General features: G+C 39.4%; 1 protein-coding gene across 3 annotated transcripts in view; it reads left to right on the forward strand.

Moving 5' to 3' along the window:
* Positions 1-27,625, forward strand: part of USP13 (ubiquitin specific peptidase 13) — a 59,056-nt gene that overhangs the window by 13,292 nt on the left and 18,139 nt on the right. For all 3 annotated transcript variants that reach the window (XR_003258364.2, XM_026094837.2, XM_026094838.2), the window contains 9 exons: positions 2,645-2,705; positions 12,366-12,487; positions 12,928-13,070; positions 13,276-13,460; positions 17,886-17,980; positions 19,731-19,918; positions 21,763-21,834; positions 22,139-22,232; positions 26,676-26,801. Coding sequence is in view for 2 of the 3 variants with exons in the window: in XM_026094837.2 (XP_025950622.1) it covers positions 2,645-2,705; positions 12,366-12,487; positions 12,928-13,070; positions 13,276-13,460; positions 17,886-17,980; positions 19,731-19,918; positions 21,763-21,834; positions 22,139-22,232; positions 26,676-26,801 (1,086 nt within the window). In the remaining variant the exon portion in view is untranslated. The remainder of the gene's footprint in view (positions 1-2,644; positions 2,706-12,365; positions 12,488-12,927; positions 13,071-13,275; positions 13,461-17,885; positions 17,981-19,730; positions 19,919-21,762; positions 21,835-22,138; positions 22,233-26,675; positions 26,802-27,625) is intronic.

The raw sequence follows: 27,625 nt of genomic DNA on the forward strand, positions 1-27,625 counted from the left end.
GTGGATTTTGGTTACCGTGACTGCTTCTTACTCACTATCCAAGTTTTCTTCTGAGCAATGTGAAACCTCAGGCCTTCAGTGAAACAGTCTTATGAAGGGCCTGGCACATGCTACACTGTAGTTCTGTTTTTTTTAAACCAAGCTTTTGATGGTGTATGGTACAGTAAAGCCAAAGGCACTGGGTGTACTGTTTTAGGATTCTTTTGGCCAGGCTGCTATTCTAGCTTGTGGTTCCCTTGGCATCGTGCTTGCAAAACACAATGCATTGCTGCAGAAATCCTTGTTTGCTTCCAAAGGTATTTGGAATAAATGTCAGCTATGTATCCTGTCCCAATTTAATTAGAAAACAAGGGTCAGATCTTCAATCCATTGATTTAAGTAGAGCTACAGTGTCTGCCAGCAGCAGACCAGCACCAGAGACATCTGCTCAATCATCAGAAATGTCTGCTAGAGCAAGTTATGGAGCACCCTCTGGTAAAATCCTTAACTAAATCAACCAAATGGATTTTTTTGTTTTGAGAATTTCACTTTTCAGAATTTTGAAATCAGCCACTCCCCTATAGTATATGATGGTTGTATAGGACTGCCCAGGTAGTATTCAGCCTAGGGTGGAGGTTTACCGTGGTGCTATAGTGATACCTCAGGCCCTGTTGAAAACACTGGACAGAGTAGTATGAAATTTACTACAGTGGTGGGTTCCCAGATATTTTACAGTGGCACTTGTGTTATAAAAACATAGCAGTCAATGCAGTTTATGGAAATGTAAAATAGGACAACTGACATCTTGTATGAGAAACATCACGAACAGAATCTAATGCCAAAGCTGATGCATTGTGCAGACTCCTGTTTGCTGCATGTGTCGCATCTGTTGGTGAGAATTCAAAATTCTTTTGTGAATGAGGAGCATGTTCAGCGCTGTCTGACAGGTGGAGAAACTGAGGCAAAAACTGTCAGGTCCCGATTTTTTCAGGAATATTGGGCATCTGCAACTCTAGTTTAGACATATTTAGCAGTTTGGAAAATCAGGCTGAAGCATTTAATGTTAGGCGGTCAATGATAGAAACACTCCATGTGAATGCTTGTTCTTTAAGACTTCTGGTTTTAATGACTTTCCTAACATCCTGCTTGGAGTCATCAGAATTCAAATGGAGCTTCCCAGTACTGGAAACAGTATTTCTTAGTTATGAAGCTCTGATCCTGGGGATGTGTGTATTATAACATATTTGTATTTATACTCAGTTTGTACTGTATCTTGATGCTACTATTTTAGAATAAGAAAAGATGCTTGGCTAACCTCTTTCCACTTGTTAAATTCCAGTAGTATTAAAAAAATAATGTTTTCTTTGTTATTTTCACTTCATTGAGGAAAATTATGTTTGTTTGTTTGTTTTTTTTAACGCTGGCATTGCATCCCTGACTCCCTTTCTATAGGGTTCATCTGTATGGATAATAGCTTTTGTTCTTAAGTGCAGCCAAGGAGTGTTAGTTGGCATCTGCTCTTTCTAAGAATGGAAAAATTTCCTAAGGCCTACAGGACCTTACTGATGATTCAAGCAGTTTGCTTTGGCCAAAACTTTATTTACGTGATGAAGAGAACCACCCAAAATATGTGACTCTTTCACCTACCGAGGAGCAGAGGGAAACATGAACTTTCCCTAGGCTGACAGGTTCTTGGCTGGTTTCTCTCCACCTGTTGTATCTGAATATTATTAAAAAAAAAAGTCACCTAACAACCTCACCACTTACACTAACATTATGCACTATATAATAAATCATGTTAATGTTATAGCTACAGAGGCTTATTTAGTGATTTGATTTAATGACGCATGTTAATGAACAGCTTAAATAGACAGCATGTAATAGCGAGTGCATTGACTTATACCTTTGCTCAGCTACTAGCATTTTGCCCAGTAGTTTGAGATATTTGGAACTGAGAAAGTGGTGCTTGAAACTGAGTGTCAGTGGAGTGCGTGGGAAGTTACTATCTCTTGCTGTGTAGTTTAACTATTAAAAAAAATCCCCCCTGAACTGTTGCTTGGGTTTTGCCAGGTTTCCTCCATGTTCTCTGATACTAACAGAGCATGGTCATAACTTGGATTGATATTAATGGAAGCAGGCTTAGATTCTGACTGATGGGGAATTTTCTTCTGGATAGAAGAAAGTTAGCTGAGCTAAGAGATCACAATGAAGTAGTCATACTGAAAATCAGTTATGGAGTATTGAACCTTTTATGCAGATTTCTTTTTTTTTCTTTAAATCTAGCTTTAATCATTAAGAAATACTGTAGGCATCTGGTGGTGGGAGGTCTGAGTGATGCTCCATATCCCGTCTTGATAACAGGACAGCAGTCACCCATGGTCACCAGTAGACATGCTCTGCTTAATTGCTAGTAGAGGAACATGAAAGGATTCAGGTGGTGGCTTACTTTCCCACTCCTTAAGGGTGGCAGGCAGTGATGAGTTGAGTCTCATTGTCAGAGGAGAAAGAAGAGAATTTGCATTCTTTCTCAGTAAGGGCTGTCATTTAATAGAGGGATCATGAACAGATCCATTTTGCCTCTGAGAAATGGTGATGGTATGGAGTTGTGGCTGATTCACTTCTGTTTCACTTCATGGATTTTTAATTGTCTCTTTCTCTTTTCCAGAAGGTACCAGGGGCATCTGGTGGAGCTTTACCAAAAAGGAGGAATGCTAAGCTATTTTTAGGTATTGTGAGCAGCTGCTTTTGCACAGTCCCTTCCTGACCCTGTCTGCATGCGTACTTGGGTTCTGTCCACCATTGTGTCTGGCTTTGGGGCTCCTTGTGGGTTTTCTGTTTCTGATTTTTTTTTCCTTTTTCATTCTTGTTTTTAAAGTTTGTCCAAAAAATAAATAATTCTTAGGAATTTTGATGTGTATTTGGAAATATGTGTAGATATTAATGAAACATTTATTTTAAGCTAAACTGGCCCCTCCACTGTTCTCAAGCAGTTTAACGCTTGATAGATACTTTTTGATTAGTTCTGTCCCTTCTGTCTGTTTATGATATTCACATCACACCTTTTTTTATTAAAACATTTATCTGTACTTAATGCTTCAGTATAACAGGGCCCCAGCGTGGCACTGTTCTGCTCAGCAGCTGGTCACAGAAAGGGTTGTTTTCACTTCAATGAAGTTATTACACAGGTAAATGCTCTTAAGTGATTGTTCTGGTCTCCCCTGTAATGAATGCAGCAGGACATATATCATGACCCTCTCTTACGAGTTCCTATTCTGTTATGTCCACCATCATCCCCTTGCTTTACAGAAAGCAGAGTTTTCTTGACATATCTCTTTCATCAAAACCTGATCTGTGATATCAGTCGGTTGAGATCATCTAGAAAACCTGAGGACCCCATAGGTATGGGGGAACTTGCTGCAATGCCTGTTTTTTCCCTCATGCCACCACTTGTGGTAGTTTTCTGAGTCTTACATTGTTTATTCTTCTCTCTGTACTAACAGCAAATAAATGAATTTTTCTTCTGGTGACGAAGAAGTTAAATGTTTTCATTGCAATTGCCAGCTCTTATGACTGGGGGAAACAATAGCATGGCCTCTCACTGGAATTGCTTTGATCTGTGGAATGTGTCCCTAAGAAGCCCTTGCAGATTGTGATCGATTAAATTGTTATTGTTGTTAATGTCTGGAGTAAGTTTTTCAAGGAGAGCTTGGAGAAAAGACGTCTTAGTAAGATTGGTCATAAACAGATGAAACTCCTTTTGTAGGAAGAAACCATTTAATGAGGAGTGAGTTGGCAGATGCTGGTTCTAAATGCTATTTACTATTAGTTTATATCAAAAATAATGTTTCTCACTGGACAATTACTGGTTGGTTCAAAAGCAAAGCTGGCTGCAATGCAGCAATGGTTGTACAGTGTTAGCAATATGAGTGTAAACAAGAAGTGCAAAAACACAGTCAACTTTTATTCTTGCTGATTTACTGCAAACCTTTGAGGCACATTGTGATATACCAGCACACATCGTACATGGCTAACTGTCTCTGATATGCCATATTGGAGGAGTTCTTAAATTCCATCCTTGCACATGAACATTTTGCTCTCACTGACTGGATCTGGTGCAGTAGTTTCAACTGTTTTAGTCCCAGTTAATTTATGAAGGCGGTGCAGTTTCACTGGGATGGATTTAGACCACTGAACCGTCACTGTTTAAGCCAGGACTTCTGGAATCTGATGCATTTGTGAAAATTTATCTCATCTGATCTGTTGTTCTGCTGTAGTCCTCTCTGCAGTCTCTGCTGCCTGAAAGTAAAATGGTACCAACTATCTGCACTGGTCCTTGAGGCAGTATTTCCAATGTATCCAAATGCTCTGTATCCAGTACTTTGGATCTGCAGATTTTTTTTCTTTTGCCACACTTAAATGAGCAAAGAATTATTCCTGAGCACTCGTATTTGAAGAAATGAAAGCACACAGCGGTCAGCTATGCTGACTGAGTTGCAAGTGACATCAGAGGTGATTAGCAAAATTTGTTATCTCATCTCTTAACCCGTTGGCCCTCTCTACAGGGCTGTTTCCTCACTGGTTCAGAACTGCCTGTCTTCTCATCTTGACTGAACTTTTTAGCTTTCTCTTTCTCACTGTGACCTTGGAGATCTGTGATAGAGGTTTGCACTAAGCTGGCTGTCATCAGCCCATATATATACATGCCATGTAGGGTTTACTCCGTTAGACAAGAATTGGCAACATTCAATGGTAACTCTGACATCACTGTGTTTCTAGGTGTCTCCATCGGAATAAATCCCTGAAAGCCCAGAGAATTAAGCTTTGTGTACAAAGTCAGTCCAGTTCGAGCATTTGTTGCATTGCTGCTTATAATCCTCTTTGATGTAAGGCTATTAAGGATATTAAACCCTTTTCAATCTCCTAGGTATTAGAAAAACATCTTCTGGATGCTCACTGATTGGTTTCTAGCACTGCTGCTATCCCGCAAATACAATAGAAACACAGGCTGGTTGAGTCAACCCACTGTGAGCTTTATTTTTCCCCAAATATTGACAGATCTGTAGTGAAGAGTGTGTGTATGTGGAGGGGGGAGTTTTTTGGAGAAGGGTGGAGACTGTTATCTGTGTGAGTTCTGTGTTTTAATTAGGAGACATAACAACATTGTAGGCAGAAATGTGTAAATTGTCTTTAATGTAGCTTGTTCAGGTATTGCTAGGCAGTGAAGATATGGTGACTTTAGCTCAGATTGTACAGGCTTTATGGGGATTTGGGGTGGTACTTAAAGCAGACTGTCTGCACCAAAGTGCGTGGAGTAGCATCCCCATTGCATTGTTACCTAGGCTAGGAAGTTTAAAGCTATTTTGTGCTTGTCAGTATGTGCGACTATCACACAAAGAAGTTTTAGATCAAATATGTAAAGTGAAAAGAAATTAATTGATAGGACCAGATGGTATTCCCCATAACTTTTGAGGTAGCTTGAATAAGAAATCGCTGGATGGCTTTCTGTGGTATGTAACCTCCTGCTTAAATCAGCCACAGTATGGTAAATGTGACACTGGTTTTGAAAAAGGGCATGATGGGACCAGGAAAAGTATCATCAGTAATTTTAGCCTATGTGGAAGAGAAAGTAAGGAACAGAACTAGTAGAAAGTTGTACAAATATGACAGAATGAAAAAAAAAAAAAACCCCACACATTGTGGCTTTTAAGAAGTGAACTAATGTTTCCAGGTCTGCTAGAATACTTTGAGATGGATACGTGGATATATATGCATGGATGAGAGCAATTACAGAACAAACTGTTTTTTTGTTTTTTGTTTTTATTGTTTTTATGGTTTTTTGGGTTTTTTTTGTTTTTTTGGAATAAGAGGGAGGATCCTTGTATTGATGAGAGTGGAGGCCCAGTTCTCACAGTATAAAGCAGGGTCCCCCTGGACCTGTTACACCAGAAGCTATCAGTGGAGATCTTCATAATATTGTAACGATGAAGAATTAATGTGGTCATAAACGATACAGAAAGTGATTGAAAAATGAGGTGTCAGATTTTGATGATTGATTTAAATCTCAAAGTTCTTTTCAATGTGTGCTACTGAGTAACTAAACAATAGATGAAGTAAATGTTGAAAAATGCAAAACATGACACACAAGAGGAGAAGTGCTTTGTGTGTGCACAGTGATGGGGTCTAAATTAGCTGTTATTGTTTGGAAAAATAGTCTTGCAGCTTGGTGTGGATCATTCTCTGAAAATAACAGCCCAGTAGTCAGCAGCAGCAAAAAATCAAATGAAACACTAGGTATAGAGTGGTGTTTTCTATTTTGTTTTCTATTATTTTGCTTTATAAATGAGAAGTGAACCTGTATTTTGAACAGAGTAACCAGAGCTGCATGCAGTATCTCTTGCATGCTGTCTCTCTCTTGCACACGCTCTTCCTTTCTCTCGCTCTCTTTCTCTCCAAAAAAAGACAAAAACTCCCACAAGCAGAAAAATCTTAGCATAACTAGGAAAGGAACAGAGGAGGGCGACAAGGTGAGAGATGTGGAATAGCTTCTAGCTGATAAAAGGCTATCTGTCTGCCTCTTCAGACTGGAGAAAGAGAAGACTGAAGGGAGAAAATATGAGACGTGTAAAAATCATGAGCAGCCTAGAGAAGGTGAATAGGGAAAGGATATTATTTCTCATACTGTGAAAATTAGGCGACTCCCAATAAAATTATCTGACAGCAAGGAAAACAAGCAGAGGAAGTACCTTTTTGTGTAACAAGTAATTAAATTGTGGAATTCATTACCACATAATGTTTTAGATGCTAAAATACAAATGAATTTTTATAAGTACTTGACTAGTTTATGAAGTAAAGTTCTGGAAATGACTGTCATAATGACATAGATAAAACTAGTGGTATGAGAAGTCCCTGAGCTACAGACAGATGTCTAGAAGCTAGGAGGTATACACTGAGGGAAGAATTGCTGCATGTTTGCCCTGTTCTGGTACCCTCTTCCTGGGTGTCTATTGACCCATGCCAGGGACAGGGCTGTAGGTTAAACAGAGCTGCTAAGGTGGTCAGATCAGTTACCATAACTGTATCTGCCGGGGGAACAATCTGTGTGAGCTCACTTTTGAGCAAAGTCAGGGCTAACTTAGATCATAAATTAAAATGGTTTTGAATTACTCAGATGAACAACTCTGCCAGCAGGTCTGTGAGGAGGTAATTGCTGGTGAAAGGAGTGTCAGTGAGGAACAGTATCCATGACACATGGCTTGTCACAGAGAAGACCTCAGAAAGGAAGGGAAAACTTTCACTTAGGGAGTCTGGGAGAACGTGTGAACTTGCTGAGCTTTTCTTGGATGGCGCCTGCCTACCTATGGCAGTGAATCCACTTGCACCTACAACTGTAGCTCCAAGTGTAAAGACTGTTTGAAAGAGTGGACATACTGGATCTTACCACAGCTCCACTTAGCTCTCCTAGCTCTAATAATAGCCAGAAGCAGAACCCTGTTTTCAGTAGGGATATTTTTGTTTTCCAAGCTTCTGAAGAGTACTTTCATCACTGGTAGTTTATGTTTATGCAAGTAAGCCCATATAGAGTATGGACAAATCTATGAGTGAAAAAACCGTGACTTAGGTTGATTTGAGTGCTCTCTGGCAATATTTTTAAATGTTAGCCCAATAAAGTTGGTGTGGCACATTGTTACAACAGTAACAGTGGAACTGATGAGAACATGAGTAAACCTGTTGTTTTCTGGTTTTGCCATCTAAGCTTGAGTTGAGCTGAGCTTGGGAAGAGTGAGCAGGGACCTCACATGAACAGAGTCTTAGTAGTTTGCTGTTTTAGGCAAAACTGTGGGAATTAGGCTAGATTAATGAAGCCTAATGTTGCTAGCAAAACAGTTAAGAATTTTAGGTTTGGTGATTTAGTTTTCCTTGTTTAACGTATGACTGTGCTAGAAACCCAAAGGGTGAGGTACGTACCTAGTAATAAGGACAGCATATTAACGCTTTGGAGCGTAGCAAGATGAACGTGACTCTACATATAGCGAATGATGCAAATGATCCTACTAGTGAGTACTGCTTTTCCTTTCTCCATAAATGAGAATGTTATGGCTATAGAGTATATTTATTATTTATCTTCTGTTTCTTTGTTTTTATAGTTCCTCTGATGAGATTGGGTTTTTTTAGATGTGACTGAAGACAAGTGAACTGAATAGCTTAACGTTTCCAAAGTGCTGCTGGAATTCATGATGATTTAGAGGCTTCAGGAGGAAATGATTTGATTTAAAGACCCAGTCCTCCACTTTCATGTCAATACAAATTTGTCCGTTGCTTTCAGTGAGAGCAGGATCAAGCCCAAATTCCTAAGGTGACTTTCTAGGGTTTCAAAATTAGTTGTAGGCTTGTCAGTCAACATCCTCATTCGATTTTCGCATTTGTGTTCCTTTTCCCAGGCATAGACACATCCATATGCACAGGAAATCCTGTTTGGGGGTCCTGTCTGGAATCTCCTTATGCCACTATTATTAGTGCAGTCAGTTGGTAACTTGTCTAAATCTGATCTGGGCATGTCCACGCCTTCTCTTCCCCTCCAGCAGGCTGGTTCGCAGTACTCTGTCTTCCACCTCCAGCTGCTGTTTTCAGTCAGTCCAGCAGCAGTGCACTTCTCGCTGTCGCTAAAGTGATCTGTGAGCTGGAGTAAATTTACTCTACTGACTGCTTGCCCAAAATAACGTGAGTCCAGCCTCTGTTTTAATGCGTCTGTTATTTTGCTTTCCCTGTCATCCTGGCCTCCCAGCACAACACTTATGACCTATGGACACTTTGTTTCAGTGACCACAGCTATTACTTGGGACTCTGACTTAGCACGGTAGAGCTTCTAGTCTCCTAGAAGGGGAACATTATCATGTGGACATTCACCAAGCTGTCAGCTCTTTAAAAAGGTTGCAGACTGGTTGGTTGTGTTGTGGCAGTCTGAGGTCTTAGAACTAAAGTAAACCCATTATTGCCCAGGGATTCCTCTACGCAGAGTGCCTTGGCATCTTGGAAGGTCATCTTTGTCTGAGAAACAGCCATGTATGAAGGCACAGTGAAGCTTTATAGTATTCAATGCTACTTGTGTTATAGTCATTTTTAATCACATTTTTGTTTTGCAAGTTAAAGTAAATTTCCCCCTGCCTCTCTTTCCCGTAGTTACTCTTGTTCCTCTGTCAAACTCTACTCTAATTTTGAAACCCAAGTTTGAAACTCTCTGCAGACAACACATGGTGCCCATTGATAATGGCTTTGGGGTGAACCTCTGCCCTCATTTAGTGTGGACTCCATTGCCTTCTAATGTTAAAGTTATGTATTTCTATTCACTATATCTGAGCTCATGCTTTCTTGGCTATATTGGCTGTTGCAGAGGTGCAGTGAATAGAATGCAGGGAGAACTTCTTACTAAACTTAGCAGCTGGGGCTCTCAGCACATAGAGGCCAAGATTTGAAAGAATGAGTAGCATTTTTAAGGTTCTCAACTTGACATCATTAAGGAGTCTGTCTGACAGTCCGCCAAAGGGATTAGTTTATGTGGTTGTCTGCTGTATGAAGGGATTTGAGTCAGTGACCTTAGAAGTCCCTTGCAGTCTTATGTACTGGATTTGAACTCTGAAAAATTAAGTATATTCAGAGTGATAATTGCCAAAATGCATTGGTGGTTCTTGTAATTCTGATTCAGAGGGAGTACAGGTATGGAATGGAAATGTACCGACTTTGCATAGTTGCTTATAAAAGTGGAATTGCCCTTTAAATCCTCGTGGTTTTTTTCTGGAACTCTTATAATGCTGTATGTATCTTTCTTTAAGATAAGAACTGTGATGCTGCCATATTGGTGTGTCAGACATCCAGAATGGCTATGCTGACAGGACCTCATTTTCTGCTTTTCTAATAACATGAATGGTATGAAGCCTGAAGGGGTAAAAAAGAGCTTTCCTTTTCTTCCTTTTGCACACAAAAGGCTGGATGCTCCTAAGCATGTGATGTCCTTAAATGGCAGAGGATGCTTACTAATAGGATACCCAGTCTTTCATCTCTGGATCACTGGTTCAAAGCCAGGTCAGGTCAGTAGCAATAAAGTCACTACTGTTATTATCCAGCTTGTGAGAAGAGGTGAAGTGTGTGTCTGAATCTCGAACCTAGGTAACTATATCATTGCTGCTTTTATATAGCTGATTGAAAATACTAAAAACTGGTGATGCCAGTGTTATAAGGAAATAAAAATACCAGTGGGCCTTACACATGTCTACAAATAACAGTTAATGGCTGATGTGAGCTGTCCTCAGGTTCCCTCTGGTGGCTGAGCTGTGTGTGAATGCATACCTTGGAAGAGGCATTTGCTGCCTTTAAATCTGTCTGGATATACACTGAGTTTTTATCCTATTTGAGGAACCTGCACAAAATGAAACCTCTGTCATATTTAGATGATAGTCAGTATTTTCAGACTTGCTGTGCTGGCCACCATCAAATTTCTGGGCGCTGTATGAAACCTCTATGGGATATATTGCCATATGTATCAGCAGCCTGAAAGCACTCAATTTCTTTGATTTGTAAAGCAAAAGAGCTTTCATATGCAGGCTGGAAGAACTGCATCTGTTGAGATTCTCTCCTTTTTCAAAGCGCAAGATTGTTATACAAATTGTGAAAGAAGCCTGAAGTAAAGTGAGGTTGGCAGTTATTTGTATTATGCTGCGGTGAGGGAAAGAATCTTTATTAAAAAAAAAGCGTGATTCAGGGAATTAGTAATGAGCTAGTTTTTCTTCTTTCTAAATGCCTTGCTTTCAGTATAAACAAAAATTGTTGCCTTGGTGCCTGTACTCAGCTGGTGGGAAGGACATTTGGTCAGTTGCTGCTGAGCCATGTCACCAAAAGTCACTGATGGTGGGTGTTGTCACCCCTCGCGAGTGGCTGGTGCAGCAGGTGGGTCAAGAATTGAATGGAAACTGGTCTATATTCCTCTCAAGAGGTGATCTTTCCAGATCAAGTTAATATATTTTTGATATTTAGTATAGTTATTTTATCACTTAGGCTGTTCATACTGTTACTGTTCTGTGAATAAATAGAAAGCTTAGTTTGCTGAATCGGGCCACTGTCATCTTCACTCCACTCCAGAATATACATTTGAGGTTTCAAGCATTCCATGGGTGCAGTGGTTGCTGCCAATGCTTGTTTAGTATTGAATCACTTATTAAGTATATGCATGTGCTTGGAGTCCAAATTAGGGCCAGCTTTAGCTATTGCTAATTCATTTTCTTTCTTGGTCAAACTTTCTTCTACCACTGACTGTTTGGTGTATAGGAATATGGTAGTTCCCACTTTTCTGGATGCTCCCATCCTTGCCCAGTCTCTCCTTGTGGTTGAATCTTGTGAAATGTGTCTGGTACAGCATGTGCATGTTTGGTCTTAACTTCTTTGGTTGTCCTGGGAGGAACTGAGCAAGATTTTAATTAACTCAGTCTTGTCCATATGGGATAGTTGTATTTTTGATAAAGCCTAAGATTTAAATACTAGCCATATGGTTTATTTATATACCTTCCTGGCCTCTTTCTGGTCAGACTTCTTACCAGACAAGAGTGTTCTCCGCTTCAGCTCATGTTCCTTGAGCAAGGCTCGTATTTAAGTGAAAAAATCATCCTCACACTGGAATAAGAGTACTCACAAACACTAAGTCTCATCTTCAAAGGAAAGTTTTACTAGTTCATATTGTTATAAGAGATATAGTTACCCTGGCTGCAGAGTGGAGTTGGCAAGACTGGGATAATGCCGGTATAACTGTACCTGCTCTAACTGCTTGAGACTATGGGTGGCATGTGGGAACATGGCCACAGCCAGCTTCATGAGAGGAAAGGCCAGAGGTACAAACTGGGTGGGAGCGCAAGCACGTTTCAGCCAAATCTGTGATCTGGATAATATGGGGAGCCAAAACAGAAGTGCATTGTCCTTTCTCTGCAATTTAGGCATAGCTGGTGTGACCTTGTCTCCAAATTTCAAAGTGATTCAAGATCCTGGATAAAAAGCACAACAGTCTTGCATCCTGTTTTTGTCCAAAATGAGCAGAATTTTGTTTGATGCTGCCCAAAGTGCAACAATGCTTGTGCTTGGAGAGGGGCCAGACTAAATGTGATTGTGAATGGGGTTTAGATTAAGAAGATGGTTTTGGTCCTTGGCACATCTCCTGGCAGAAATCCCCTGGTCACATTTTAGCCTGGATCAGGATTTCACAAACATTTCTGACCAGAAAAAATTACTGACGGTGTCAACTTCCAGACGGCTGTCAGGCAGGTGATACTTCATAGTTGTACCACTGCCACGGTTTAGGAACCTTGATCTTGGGACCATCTCCTAATGTTTCCCATCTTGTTTTTCAGATTTAGAGACAAATGGTGATCTAAGCAGTGATGATTTTGAATATGAAGATGAAGCAAAGCTTGTTATATTTCCTGATCACTATGAAATCTCATTACCAAACATAGAAGAGTTACCAGCTCTGGTAAGTGAGTGTGTGAAATTAGTGATAGTAATTGTCTCTCACTTCCATTTTTATCAAAGTTGTCTTTTTTTTTTCTTGTGTCTTGTGCTTGTTTTTACATAAGGGCCTCTCCTTACCAGCTACAGTAGAGGGATTGGCATTTTAAAAAGTCTGTTTTGTCTTTATTTCTTGGATTTTCTTTTACCTCCTTTATCCCTACCCTTATTGTGATACCAGCTTGTCCCAGGGAAACTCACACAGCATATTTTGTTGTCCTTGCTCTCCTGCTGTAATAATAATGGTAGTAACTACAATCTAGCAGAATACTTGCATATTTAAGCATATAAATAGTTCTACTGATATCCAGTTATGTTTGTGCTTAGCAAGTGGACTGGGTGCCAGCTTCTGTGCAGTCACTGAATTGTATTAGATTTCGAGTTTAACATACCTTTGTTTTCCAGGTGACAATAGCTTGTGATGCACTCCTCAGCGCAAAATCGCCCTACAGGAAGCAGGACCCTGACTCCTGGGAAGAAGAACTACAGGCATCTAAACACGCCAAAACACTTGTACAGTTAGACAATGGTGTAAGAATTCCCCCCAGGTGAGGGTAGCAAGGTTTGTTCATTGTAGGCTCTCCAATGCAGTCCAGAATAAAAGAATTAAAGCCAGCAACTCAGCCAACAATTTTCTTACATGCCTTCTGTCTTGACATGTGTGCTTGCTTTGACCTGCCATAATAATTTAGGAATACAGAACTGGTTCATGCCTTACTTACTACTTTTTTTTTCCCTTGTTTTCTCTTGCAGTGGTTGGAAGTGCTCAAAATGTGACCTGCGGGAAAATCTGTGGTTAAACCTGACAGATGGTTCGGTGCTGTGTGGGAAGTGGTTTTTTGATGGCAGTGGAGGAAACGGGCATGCACTGGAGCACTACAAGGAGATGGGGTATCCCCTGGCAGTCAAGTTGGGAACCATCACTCCTGATGGAGCAGGTCAGCTGCCTGGCGAGTTCTGGAATGGGGTATCTTTTGTGCATGACGCTAACAGTGTATATCCATTATCAAGTGTGTTTGTGCCTCCAGTGTAAATATTTGAGAGTCTGATACGGAAAGGAAGCTCCATGAGTCCGTGAATCCTAGGGAGTGGCAGAACACACTCCATTTGGAGAAAGCCAAAGCCCTTACCTTTTTTACATACTCTCCTCCTCCTGTTTTATATATGATGCAAATCGGTTTTTGGTTTTGTCTAATGGTAGGTTCATAATAGATTGGGAAGAATGGTGTTGTTTTGAAACGGTAGTCTTGAGAACTAATATTTTTCAATTCTGCTACATTTGCTATGTGAATTAGGGCAAATGGTTCAATCTTATGTAACACAGAAGTAACAACAGAGTAACAGGCAGAAAATTCCATTCTTATCAGCATGTCTGTGTCTTTTTCTTTTTTTAATGTTATGGAAATCACACCATTTTTCCTTGTTGGTTCGGTAACATTTTCTTCAGTCTAACGAATGCTCATCTTCATGGGGCTGCTGTGATGCTCATTTATAAAAAGCCTGAAGATCCTGAGAGGCAAAAGCTGTAGAAGTATCCTTGTTTGCATATGCCGATCGTGACATTCTACAGTGTTGCTGAGGAGAGGATTATGGTGTGTGAGGATTAGGCAGAGCATAAACATGAGGAGCTGAAAAAGTCATAAGCAAAGAGATCCTTTTCTGCAGCTCTAAGGAGTTTATTACTCTAAGGAGTAATAAAAAAGAAGAACAGATACCATGATTATATTTGTTTTCTAGTGCTCATGGCCATATGGATGAAAAAGAGCTGTTTGGAGCAGCCTCTTTTTTATGCACATCAGTGAGGATTTTTCATCCTTTAAGTGTTAGGGAGTTTCAGGGAAAAGATACTGTAGCCAGATTCACACAGCTGTGCCACAGAATCACTGAGCAAAATCCATTCTCTTCTCTCCCAGATTAAATATTGCTTCCTTGTGTGAGCCTGGTCTTGGATGATTTCTGTCTGAATCTCTCAAATATTGGAGATATTTAGGATTTCCCCAGTTGCAGATTTCAAGCTCATCTAGAAAATAAACAGAATATTTTTTAGTGTTTGTTTTGATGGGATTTTTGGCATCTTTAGCAGCAGTACTTGTTTCCTACGACTGTTCCCCGTCTGCCTCCCACCTATCAGCTGCTTCCTGTCTTAGGTGGCCTTTGGGATAACAAAGGACAGGCTGTCATCCTTCCCCCTGAATGGGGGGCAGCAGCTGTTCTCCACAGGCCTTTGTTCTTGTTCTGGATGACGTTAACTTTGTTTCCCTATAGAAAAGACTCCCTTCCCCCAACTCTCCTCGTTTCCTTTTCAGTAATTACTCTCTCTGATCTGTATTGCAATGGTAATCATAACTGCTCTATAGGGCTGGATGACAGATGAGCCTCAGAAAAGAGGCCTCATGGCTGAATGTGACTCAAAGTCTGTCTGCTTCCTGCTTCCCTGGGCTGGAGGTGAAGAGGTGAGGATAGAGGCGTAATAAATGTTAGCCCTTCTGCTGACTTACTCTTTTTTCACACCAGTAAGAACGAGAAAGAGATGTTGTCAATACTTATTCCTACACTACTTATGCACAGAGTGAGCAGAGGCATAGGCAGGAGAACTCTTGATCTTTTCTCAGGAAGTCTGTGCTGCATAAATTGTGAAAGGTTTCTAGGGCATTAGCCACATTTTTTGTCAACATTTGCCACAGCATTTTGTCAACAAATAGATCTGGGACCAGCTCAGAAATTGAACCAAACTTCTAGCTTCCAGTCTGGCATCTCAGACAAGATGCACAAGAGAGTCAGAAAAGTTGTCAGAAAAGTTGCATACTTCTCTAATTTGAGTACTTCATGACAGACTGCTACCCTGCTAGCTCTTGACAATGTCGCTAGGTTTCTTTTCAGGTTGTTTTGAGGTCACATGTCTGAAACTGGTTTGAGGACTAAAGAATAGAACAAGTGTTGGAAGTAGGAGGCCCTATCAAACAGATACTTGAATGAGTTGCTTTATGAATGCCAATCTCTGCAATTGCCAGAGTCTTCTCTGGGGGATCCTGGGGAGCTTGCTTCTTAAGGGACAGTCTTACCATTGCCTCTTTTGTTTTAAGTGGAATGGAGTGATGTCTATACAGCCAGAATAGGCATAAATCTTGAGCTCTAGAAGAAAAGGATGTACAGGTAGCATTGTGTGTTTTACAATGTCATTTTTCTTTTTTTACCATAATAATTCTCTGTTTAATAATATACTGTGGTGTTTAATTAACATTTTTCTTGTTTTCTTTTTTCTTCTGTTCCGCTCTTCTTCTTTCCCACACATGTGATACCAGATTTTGTTCATTACATTTGCTGACCTATCTACAGTCTGTATCAAAGCACTCCAGACCTGTCTTTGGGGCACTTATGTTTTTGCTTTAATTACCTGCTCTCTGATTTTTTTGAAACAGGTGAATTATTCTCTCTCTCATGAGGTTAAGTTGCCCACACAGATGAATGTATTAAAGTATATGATACAAGAGCAGGGATTGAGCAAAGATTAATGTGTGTCTTGTGTTCCATTTCTGCTGCTCTGGGTCGGCAGTCTCAGTTCTCTGCTCTCTCTTCAGTTGCCAGAGCTAAGGAAAAACAAAATCCAAGCTTCCATGTTAAAGGTGGTCACCCAAGAGCAGTTGATGTGTAATTTCACTCTGATAGGTGTTTGAACTTTGCAGGGTTTTTTGGCCATGCAGTGACTTCATCAGAAGACTATGGGAATGTTATGAGCTCTTGTGTGTGGATGATCTGTAGTGTCTTCTGGGAACACTTGCTACCATACAATGGAATTCCAGCAGATGTGCAGCTACAGCCACATGCATGCCAGGCCGGTCACCCAGGACATCCATTAATAGAGGGAATGATGGCTCATCAGCAGCTGGCAGCATGACTCATGAGCATCGTTCCTTGCTTTGAGAGATTGAACATTTTTCATAGGGCTGGTAAACTTTAAAAGTTGCATTAAGTCTTAGAACACTGACTAACCCTCAGCCTATCATTTCAGCATGGGATTAGGTACTAGCACTCTTCAAGGAGACTGCCTTCCAGTTAGAGTCTTACATAGGTGATGGGCTGAGTCATAGTCAAGGTCCATAGTTGCCAGGAGAGAGCAAGATGAGGACTCTTCAAAAGTGGTATTTATGCTGTGAACAGCCTTTGTCTGGGTTCTTGCTCTCTTCTCCCCAGCTTATCAATCCTTTCTTCTGGCTCAGGTTTCTCTGTCAAGGTAGGACTAGTCGTATGGGGCATGGTTACAATGCAGTACTCCTCTGGGCATGAAGAAAACTTGGCTGAGAGAAGTACAGCTAGACTGACAGAGGGGCAGGGGATTCTGGGTTTTGGTATGAGGGGAAACGAGAGCAGGGAAGTCCAGTCATACACACATACAGAGGAAGGGGGCAGAGAAGAGAGAAGATGAAAGGCCTGTTCAGGTCTTACTAGTGCATGTCTTATCCCTTGTATACATGCATGATGCCTGCAGCTTTATTGTTATTTGCTCAAATAGGTGAAAACTGCTCAGGACTCAGCTTTATGATGGGACTTGCTTGGTTAACACTGAAAATGAGTTCTTCTCTTCTTTTTGTTCTTCTGCTGGATTTATTAAACTTGGTTTCCTAAGGAAATCATCATCACTAGATATATTACTTTTCTCCTCAGTTTGAACTTAGCCCTGTCAAATCTTTTTTGTGAGTTTACCTAAGGCCATAAGGACCTGTGATAGAGGTAGAACTGAAACACAGATCTCCCATGCAATAAAGTAAGACATTCCAGTCACCAAACCAGCCTTTTGCCCTATCAGCGAGATCAATCTTCCAAGTCCAAGTTATTTCTAGTAAAGAATCTATCGCTTGAATTTGCAGGCATTTCTCAGTTCTTCCTGCCTCTCCGCAGGAGAAATTAAAATACCATTGGCAGTAGTCAGCTAGCTTCATATACCAACAGTTTTAATGTGTCAGCGTGTATGTGATAGCTGCATAACAACTCAGAATTTCTTGTTGCCATGTTCAAAATGTAGAGTGGCCACATATCCGAGAATGTTGTGTATACCGTTCCTTGTTTGCCCTACTTAGTTTTGAGGGAAGAATACTGTAATAATTGCAAATATTCTTAGGCTTAGGTTTTAATGCTATAAGGGGATGTAATTCCTTTTAAGGACAGTAGTTGAGGTGTGAAAATTTAGGGTATTCACTAATACGGGTCTGTATGTGTGCATTTTTCTGCAGATCCTAACCAAACCTAGAGAATGCAAGTAAGGCATTTTATATAGGTGCTCTTGTACCGAGAATGCAATGTTGGTTATCAAAGATAAGGGATAACATTTGGTGCAAGTTGTCATCTACTTTTCTTTGCTTTTGTAGATGTCTATTCCTTTGATGAAGAGGAGCCGGTTTTAGATCCGCATATAGCAAAACATTTGGCACACTTTGGAATTGATATGCTGCAGATGCAAGTGGTAGGAAATCCATCTTTCATTTAGATTGTTGTTCACTCTTCTAGCTGGGGGGGCGGGGAGAGCAGAAGGGTCATACCTGTAGCTTATATTTGTGTGATTACTAGAGACTGTTTTGACTGTTTTGATGGTATTTAGTTTTATAAAGAGTTCTACCAGCCCATCCATGTTTTATTCTCTGTGCCCTGATACAGAGTGAATAGTAAAACCCCAATCTGAAAATTGCCTTCCAAAAGAGTTTGTAGTCTGTAGTTTACATGCTTCACTTGTAGTATGTTATGTGCCATTTTCCTCAAAGATGAGAGAACTCGTTCAATTAGAGAAGAATATCTGAAATATTTAATTAGCGAGTGAGACAGTTCATGGAAGAAAGCCTACTGCATGTGTAAACAGAAAAGGTCTTAAGCAAAAATGAGCTAAGTAATAGATAAGTAAAAACATGATTACGAGGTTATTTATATAAAGCTATAAATTTAAATGTAGGTCTTGTTAATAAATAGATTACAAACCCCAAATATACATACTCTTCCTCAATCTGGGAGGCAGTGTGGACTATGGTATGGTGCACCAGAAAGGGACTTGGGCAAATAGGGTCCTATCTGTTGCAAATAGGGCTCAGCTTGTTGTTGGTCTGTATCAGTGGAGAAGTCCTTTTACCAATTTATGTCTCAATGGTTGCTGATTCCAGTTCTGTTTAAATGATCAAAGAAGTCTGAGTGGAATATGGATATAAAGGCAGGTGTTTTTATTTATTTTTCACTCAAGCACATAGTCCAGTATAACTGCCTGAGAACCTAAACATGAAAACTGTTAAAAATGAACAAGCCTGGTAAATGGTTTAGTCTATTTCACTTCCCAAGTTAGGGAGAAAACTAACAATAAACTGTAAAATAATAGAGAAGAGTTAAACTGCATTTCAAAAGCCCTCGTGGTACTAATAAACAGTATTTTTTGTATACTCATTTTCCTGCCAATATCATGAAAAAAATTTTCTTTTAGCCAGAAGTGTTTCTTCTGGAAAACCTGTTTTACTCAACAAACTTAAAAACTTTGTTACCATGTCATCTGTGATGAAATCAGAATCAGCACCTACTCACTTCTCTGTAGCAGAGGTCTCACCTCCTGTCTTCAGACCAGTCTGTAAAATTATTAGTCAAGCAGTGGAGTAGTGCTAGCAGTAAATGGCAGCATAGTGACCTGTACCAGCAAGTTGTGCACATACAAGCTGAAGGCTAAGCTGTGAATGGGAGAAACTTCAGCATCACAGATTTGAGCTTTCCCATGTGAATGAAGGGAAAGGTTCTTGGATCTGCAGCTTTCATTTGTTTTATTTGCTGGGATCGTTTTCTGGAGGAACAGCTCTTCCTGGCCATTACGAATGAAATATGAAACCTGAAAAAATGAAGTGTTTTTAATGCTGAGATTTGAGTTCACAGCCCTGAGAGAAGAGGGACTCCCAACTGGGACTGAGGTCACAACTAGAAACACTTAAAGACCTAGTGCTCTGAAGTGAAGAGCTAATTGTACAGACAAGGCAATGCTGGAAGAGGAAGTTGCCAGTGGTCTGGTCCTGATCTCTTCCCCTACATGGGGGATTTATTTCCCTTTCCCAATTGATTTGACTCTTCTTTTCTAGAATATAGATCACAAAGTTGGTGATGATGATAGCAGCATCATAATAATTGTGGCTGAAGGTGTTTTCTTTTTTTTTTTCTTTTTTTTTTTTTTAAGAGAACATTCTTGTTGCTTTCAGACAGAGAATGGACTAAGAGATAATGACATCAAACCAAGAGTCTCTGAATGGGAAGTAATTCAGGAAGCTGGCATGAAACTCAAGCCCATGTATGGCCCAGGATACACTGGCATGAAGAACCTTGGAAATAGCTGCTACCTCAATGCTGTCATGCAAGCCATTTTCAGCATCCCAGAGTTCCAGCGAGCGTAAGTAGTTCCAAATCAGCTTTTGCTACCAGCTGCTGCATTCCCCAGTCTCTGTTTTTTCTAAGCAAAATGGTATTTTAATTTTTACCTCTCCTGCAAACAGGTCTCTTTCGGTTCAATGGCCACTTAGAAGTAGTGATTGTATTGTTCTGTTATGGAAAAGGTTGGAGTCCGAAACCCCATCTGCTTTGGTAATCAAAACTTGCTTTTGTTTCAGTGGTGGGGAATCATATGCCACCTTGCAAACTTTATTGCCCTGTCCCTATTTTTTATTTATAGATCAGTATAACATCAGATAGTATCGTGGTGGTTGTTGTTGTTTTGTTTGTTTTGTTTTTTCTGACTGGCCCATGCCTTCATCTAGCTGCAGGAATACAAATTTTATTCATACAGTGTCATTTATGCAAACACACTATATTGGTACAACCATGTTAATATTGATTCATGCTAATGTAAAACAGTGCACTTTTTGCCTACAGGCGTGGCTAAGAAGAGGGAAAGTATACCAGCTACAGACTTTTTTTTAATTAAAATTTGTATTAAAAAAAATCTCATTTCGTAAGAAGGGTAGTGTGAACATATTCTTCTGCTGAATAATTAAAAGAATTAAAAGAGAATGAAAGCATTTTTGCTTGTGTCTGCCTGTCATTCATCACAAGCGTAACAGAAGAAAATAAAATATTCTTATCAATCAAAGCTAAACACTCATCACTCCAAGGAGAGAAGGCTTTTTTTGAAGGACAGTCTATGGTTTGCAATAAAATTAAGAGTATTCTTTTATTACACAATGAAGTAGTGTGTGTATTGGAAGTAATGCTTTTAGATCTTGGAAAGCCTCCCAGGTTTTCATGTAGCAATTGCCTTCTGGAAAAGAAGAGGTAGAAAACCTGGTTTTGTTTACTTTGTTAGCCATGTAGAGCATGGTCTGTAGACTCATTAACTGCCAGCTTTTCTACCTCCATTTTAGAAAAAACATCAGGATGGATTTTACTAAGGGAGGTTGTTTACCGTGGCATGATCCTTGGAGTTACCTGTAGCATTTACTATCGATACAGCAGTGGAGATCCTTAATGAAAGATGGATCCAGTAGAACTTAGGTGCCTTTGTTCAACCTGGCCCTGTCTACCTGGCCTGTTGTGTTGAAATGAAGCAAAACTCAGAAAAAGAGGGCTACTGAAAGCTTTGCTTTCCAGAAAATTGACTAAGACAATATATATCTCAGTGTTTGTTGTCAGGCGTTAGCCTTCATTTTTCTCAGGAAGTTGCTCAATAGAAACTTTTCTTCGTATTTTGGTCCTGATGTAAATTTGGAACTTAGTTGGTAAAGTTGGGTAGGATTGGGAAATACTTTGGTTCTCAACCCAGTTCTGTGGTTTTGAGTAAAACCTCTTAGTATCTCTGCTTTTCACCATCTTATAATTATTTCATGAAGATGTTTAGAGGCTTAATTATGGTAAATAACATGCATTGGAATTGAAGCTGCTAAAAGTAAGTTTGTTATCTAGTTGTCCCCTTTGAGGCAGAGAAATGCTTAGAGATGGAGAATTGAGAGAATAGGTCAGATCATGGAATAGAATTTAAAGCCCAGATGAATAACAGTGCATTTGCTTTTTCTCTGGCTAGAAGTGAATAAGCAAAACTTAAATGTCCACTTCCTGGCTTCTTTACTGTGATTTTTGCATGATAGAAACACTCACTAGGGCTAGATTAAGTCATTGCCATGATGCAGTTTGACTTGCTAGGACAGTGGTAGCTTGTTGAAATATCACTGCAATATCTGTTAGGGTATCCCTGAGTAAATTTCACTGATATTTGAATGTTTCTGCTTTGTTCTTGCTGTCCAGGTATGTGGGAAACCTTCCAAGAATATTTGACTACTCCCCTCTTGATCCAACACAAGATTTCAACACTCAAATGTAAGTGACGCTTTTCAATGATTTAATCTGTCAAGTTAAATAGAATGTAAATAATGTAATGGCAGGGCAAAAGAGCATCTCAGCAAGTGAGATCTGGCATAAGGTGGAGTGCGAAGCCCTGCCTTCTTAATTACAGATAATGATATTTTTTCAGGGGGTCAAACATGGTAAATTTCTTTTTTCCCTGGAAGAATATCTTCTCTTATTTTCTGTTTTTTTCCTGTGTGTTTGTTTTTTTTAAAATTTAATTATTTATTTTATTTTTAATTTATTGTTTTTTGTTTTTCCCCTCTCTTCCCTACAGGGCTAAATTGGGACATGGCCTTCTTTCAGGCCAGTACTCTAAGCCACCCGTGAAATCTGAGCTTATTGAGCAGGTGATGAAAGAAGAACACAAGGTATTTGAATGAGCTTGTGCAGCCTGGTAACTAGGTAAAAATGATATCCCGAGAAAAGGGAACAGGTGCTGGGCACCGGAGAGCACGGGTGGATCCAGCATGGGATGCTTAGCAAGGTGGAATGTGCAGGATTCTAGTCAGGAATATATTAGTCAGGGGCTATTTGTGCAAAGCATTAAAGCAACCATTGGTTCTGCTGTTAAAGTATTCTGCTGCTCCAGTGATAAGTGCAAAAGTTCATAGAACTCATAACTTCTGTTGATCTCTGAGGGACAAAAGAATGTTGTTTAGAGTCCTGAGTATTCAGAAGCAAACTTCTAAATCCTAAGTTCCCAAAAGAAATACAAAGACCTAAAGAAGCCATCTCCAGTGAAGTATCTGACAAAATTCTGTCTGATTTCAGGAGAAGCTTTCTAGATAACATAGAATTTAGTGGTGCTGGAATTTTTCATGCCTGTGAAGGAGGTGCCATTCAGAGCCAAATCTGCTGCGGCTTGGTTCATGTACTGTTTCACGGTACAAAAGTCTTGCAGAAGCATATCTGTGCCTGTGGGATCTAACCTGAAAATTCAGTAGCAGGTGTGGTTTTGGATACAAATTGAAACTCTAATTGCTGGACATCCTGGGGGAAACAAGTATATATTTCCTGATTTGTAATAATTCACAACAGAAAAAAACTTGGAATCAGCTTTCTGAGAATAGGCAGTTTCAGAACAAAGATATAGAAAGGGAAGTATTGTGTAGCTAAGGTGCCATACACAAAGGAGAGAGGAACTGGGGGAGGAAAGAATTTTTTTTCCCATGTTTGTATAATGAAGGATTTTATTTCTCTGTCCTAACGAGTGCTACCAATAGGAGGCTGTCCTTCTGTTTTTCTCTAATTGGCAATAATTTTGCATCAGAACAGATATTTGGCTCAGTATCTGGTTGATATGTAGCTTCAGAAACAGCAGTATTGTTGGTTTTGTAATCTTAGTATTGCTTTTGTGCTGTTCTGCAGCATGAAAGTTGCCTGGTTTTCTTATGCTGCAAAAATCTTCAGGGTGTGTGTTTGGCACTGTAGCATCCATAGACCTGTATCTTCATTTATCCATGCTTTTTTCCTCCTTCAGCAATGGATACTTGTAATCATCAGAAAGCATATTCATGTTCTCTTTGCCCTCCAGTCTTTCAGTTTTAACAGTAAGGAAATTTTTGACCAAGATACAACTGATCTATTTGTGTCAACAAAGTTCATGGTGCCTGCTTCATTCCCTGGTTTATCTTTTTACCTCTTCTTGCTCACTTTTGTGAAGAAAAGATATCAGTAGCTTAGTGGTGTGATGGAAAAGTTTCCTCCCTTGTAAGTTGGTGCACGTTTCCCCTGCCTTTGGAGAGTGAGAATAATGTTAAATCAGGTTTTACCTCTCTGTTTAAACTCTGCTGCTTTTGAATTTGCCTTTGTTTTCCCTCTAGTGATGCATTTAAGCAAAACATTAGATACTGGAACAGTGTTATCCACCCAGATGAATTTGTTATTTTAGAGGAGTTTTACTATGCGAACTATCTACTTCCAAACATTTTGTTTAGAGAGATGCTGGGAAAATAGGTCCTAGATTATATCCGTGTCCTTGCCGACCTCTGGTACTGTGACCCCAGGCAGCAGAAGTCAAACCAAAGATTCCAAAGATGGAATATTTAGAAAGGAGAGGTCAACTAATAACCAGTACTGAAAATACTGTATGTAGAAAAGAGCTTTTCTTCATGGAAAAAATATCTCTGATACCAGGTTATATTTTTAGAGACAGTAGAAGTTGTGTGTGCTTGTATCACAGAAGCATGGTGATAGTTTCCATGGAAATAGATATTTTGCTCTACCTTCATCAGTTATTGATACAGGGATTTCTCCTTCTAAAATTAGAACACCAGGGAGATCTTGGACAAAGATCATCTGGTACATGGACGAAAGCCCCATGTCTCTTGAGCAATTGCTTTTTACCATAGCTATTCATTGTTCTGGAGAAACTGAGGAATCCTGCTCATGTTTCCTTTAAATAAGGTTTAAAACCATCAGCGAATCACTGTCACTAAGGAATGGTGGGATAGCTTTCAACAGACTCCTCACGTTAAATTATGTATACTGACTGGCCAGCTTTGTTAAACACATACAGGATATCAGTGAAGAATAATATGTTGGAAGCTCAGGAAAATGAACCCTTAGAATAAAACTACATCTTAATGTTTACCCCAGCAGTGACTACTAGCAATATATAACAAAGTGTTGAGAACTTTTTAATGACAGTTAGTATAAATCTCTGCCAGATAGTTAGTAGTAGCCATCTACTGGCGTCTGAGAATACTTGTATTGTTCATAATTTCAGTTCAATAAAGTTGTAGTTACATGCATCAGATGACTTCCTTATCAAGCAATTAGTAACATGTATTGGAATTTGAAACAGCTTTTACTGCTTTCATTCTTATTGTATTGAAGATTTATTTAGAAAAATTCAAGTATAAATATTTTCTGCCTTCTTCACTTTGGACTTGCAAAATTAGGACTTTTTTCCTGCAATAGTGCTGATAAACGTACAGATTGTATTTTACCATCCAGATAGTTGTACTGACATTTAGAATAAATAAAATTGCATAGGGTTTTAGGCCTTCAGCCTAAAGCTGAAGCGCTTTCAAGTGCTTCTGCTTTGTGTCTGTAAAATCAATTATTCATTTTATTTTTATTCTTTTTTTTCCTCCTATGTGCAAAGAAGTTCTCTAGCTCTCTGGTTCTTTGGATTTCATCCAAAGTTTTGGGGAGTCGTTGCCTGTAAAAGCATTCATGTGAGATCTGCAGTGGTCCAGCACAGTCTATATTTAGCTAAACTGTTTTGCAACTGTTGATGGGGAAAGTATGCTAGGTATTCTATAAATATTCCTCGTTCTGTGTGGAGCTAAAATTTTTTCAGCACAGGAGTTCAGTTTGGGAATGGCAGCAGTTTTCATGGGCCCACTTTAACATAAAGAAGGCTCAAAGCCTAAAGAGTCTTTAGCTAGGACTTGATTTTCTGTTTAGAGCTCTACCATTTCTTCTCTTATTTTCATGCCCTTCAGGTGGAAGGGTTATAAAAGGTGTGATCCTTACATATGGCGCATTTCTGTTCTTCCTGCTCAAATGGCTGAACAAAAGGTGTATAGATATAAACATGGCTTAACTCCAAATATATTGCGTTAGACATCAGGGCAAATGTGCCACCTTGCAGCATTCTTGCTTTTGACATAGAAAGAGGCCAGGTATATAGTAATTTGAGTTGTTTCTAGCATTTCTCTCCCCAGTCCTAGCTGTGATGAAAGGCAACTGAGGACACAGAAGTGGTATATAACCCAGCATTCAGAAATCCCTAGAACATCTCTTTATGCAAGCAGTACTGCAACCCTGTGTCTTTATAGTGCCCTTAAAGAACATATTAGCCTAAAGAGGCTGCTGGGGTATTGCCAGAAATTGAAAAAGCATTAAGACTGAAACTCTGCTTCTGATTTCTATTGATTGAGGACTACCTTACCCTGGTGAAACCAAGAATAAAATTTTGATCTTTCAGTGTGTGCTTTACGTGCCTTCTATTTCATGCTGCTTTTTCTATTTTTATATTGGGATGATAGCACAACTGCAGTGAGGAATGAGGTTGGCTTAGTTGCCAACCTTCTGACATAACATAAAGGCTACAGTTTTGCTTGGACTGTTTTGGAAATTATCCTTATGGAGGATGAGGGCAAATCTAAGTTAAAGGTTCTGACAGTTTCAAAGTGGTATTTAAAAATGATATTATCCAGTGTATTCTTGAGGATGCAATTTAAGAGAAAAAGAAAAAATGAAGCTCCTTAATGTGGCATAGATAAAGAATGAGAAAGTCAAAGCAAGGACTCTATTGCAAGCTAGAGATTTTCTGATTTGGGGTAGTTTCCTACTGGAGTTACTCATTCCTACTGAATGGCTAAAGGCAGTATGTTCTGGTCCCTAAACATGAGCAACACCTGCAAACAGCAAATTCATGTCTATTCTTAACTACCCATCTGGGAATGCGTGCTGTGCACATTAGTTGCTCTCTGCTTGATTCTTTAGACATTTCTGGAAAGGTTTTTGTCCTGAGTAAAGCTGCTAGCTGATAGATCAAAGTGCTTCAATGCCCGCATACTTTAAAAGAGGAACAGAGGTCTGAAAGGAATGTCAAGTGTTAGCAAACAGTATAGTCATGTGGTCTTTCTGAAAACTACTGTCCCTTAGCAAATCTTTAGTGACCTCTTTTAACTCGCAAATGCCGAAGAAAAATCAGATAGATGAGACTGAAGCTACTATTTCTCTAGTGCCAGAAATAGGCCGCAGATAGATCTAGTGGGGTGACTTTGGGTTATTTGGTCCAGGAATGAATAAAAATGCTTCTTAAAAAGGTCTCTCTTTCTTTCCTTTATTTTTAGCCTCAACTCAATGGAATATCTCCCCGAATGTTTAAGGCTTTTATAAGTAAAGATCACCCAGAATTTTCCTCTAATAGACAACAAGACGCACAGGAATTTTTCCTACATCTTATAAATCTAGTAGAGGTGAGACAATCTGGATTATTGCTTCTTCTTATCTGCTTATTTTAGGTAGTGTAGACTAAGATACTATGTGAATGACTTTTTTTTAATAGCTTTGCATATATAGAAAATTGTACCAGTTTGAATGTATTTTGGTTTAGAAACCATTTTTTATTTATTCTCCCTTCTCATTACTTCAGACTCTTGCGTGACCACACGCAGAGCCAATGCTGCTGATACAACTGCAAGAAATATAGAAAGGTCAAGCATCACTGAACAAGCTATAAGACTTAAAAATATGTGACTGTCCTCTTAAATTGCTGTTCAGTTTATGATTACATGCTATCCATTTGTTTGCCATACCAAAGTCTGTCTTGGAATATTAAATGGATCAGGTATTATTATTATTCGAAATTTATGTCATCATCAGGAGCAAAGTATTCACCATGTTCAGCTCCTTTGCAAATGCCAGCTATATGTCACTGAGTTATTACAGGAGGAAGGGCTCCCCTGGTGAAAGCAGTGCCCATTTGTTAGTTGAATATTTCTGTATAAAATGTTAGTTCCATTGAGTTCCAGCTCAATGTTGCATGCAAAAGACCCAGTATTGTGAATTTTAATTCTGCCTTCCTGAAAAGAAAATTTACAAAGACCCTCGATTTTGATTTAAAGCTTTTTTTTTTTGTTTTTCTTGTACATCCTTCCTCCCTCCTTTTCCCATTTGCCTAAGAATCAAGGTTGTTTAGTCATGTGATACATTCTGGATGAAGTTATTCACATTTGCATGCATGATGTTCAGCATTCCAAAAACACATGTACTGATTATAGGGTTGTTAGAAAACATTTTT

The sequence above is a fragment of the Dromaius novaehollandiae genome, chromosome 9 (genome assembly GCF_036370855.1).
Source record: "Dromaius novaehollandiae isolate bDroNov1 chromosome 9, bDroNov1.hap1, whole genome shotgun sequence".
NCBI lineage: Eukaryota > Metazoa > Chordata > Aves > Casuariiformes > Dromaiidae > Dromaius > Dromaius novaehollandiae.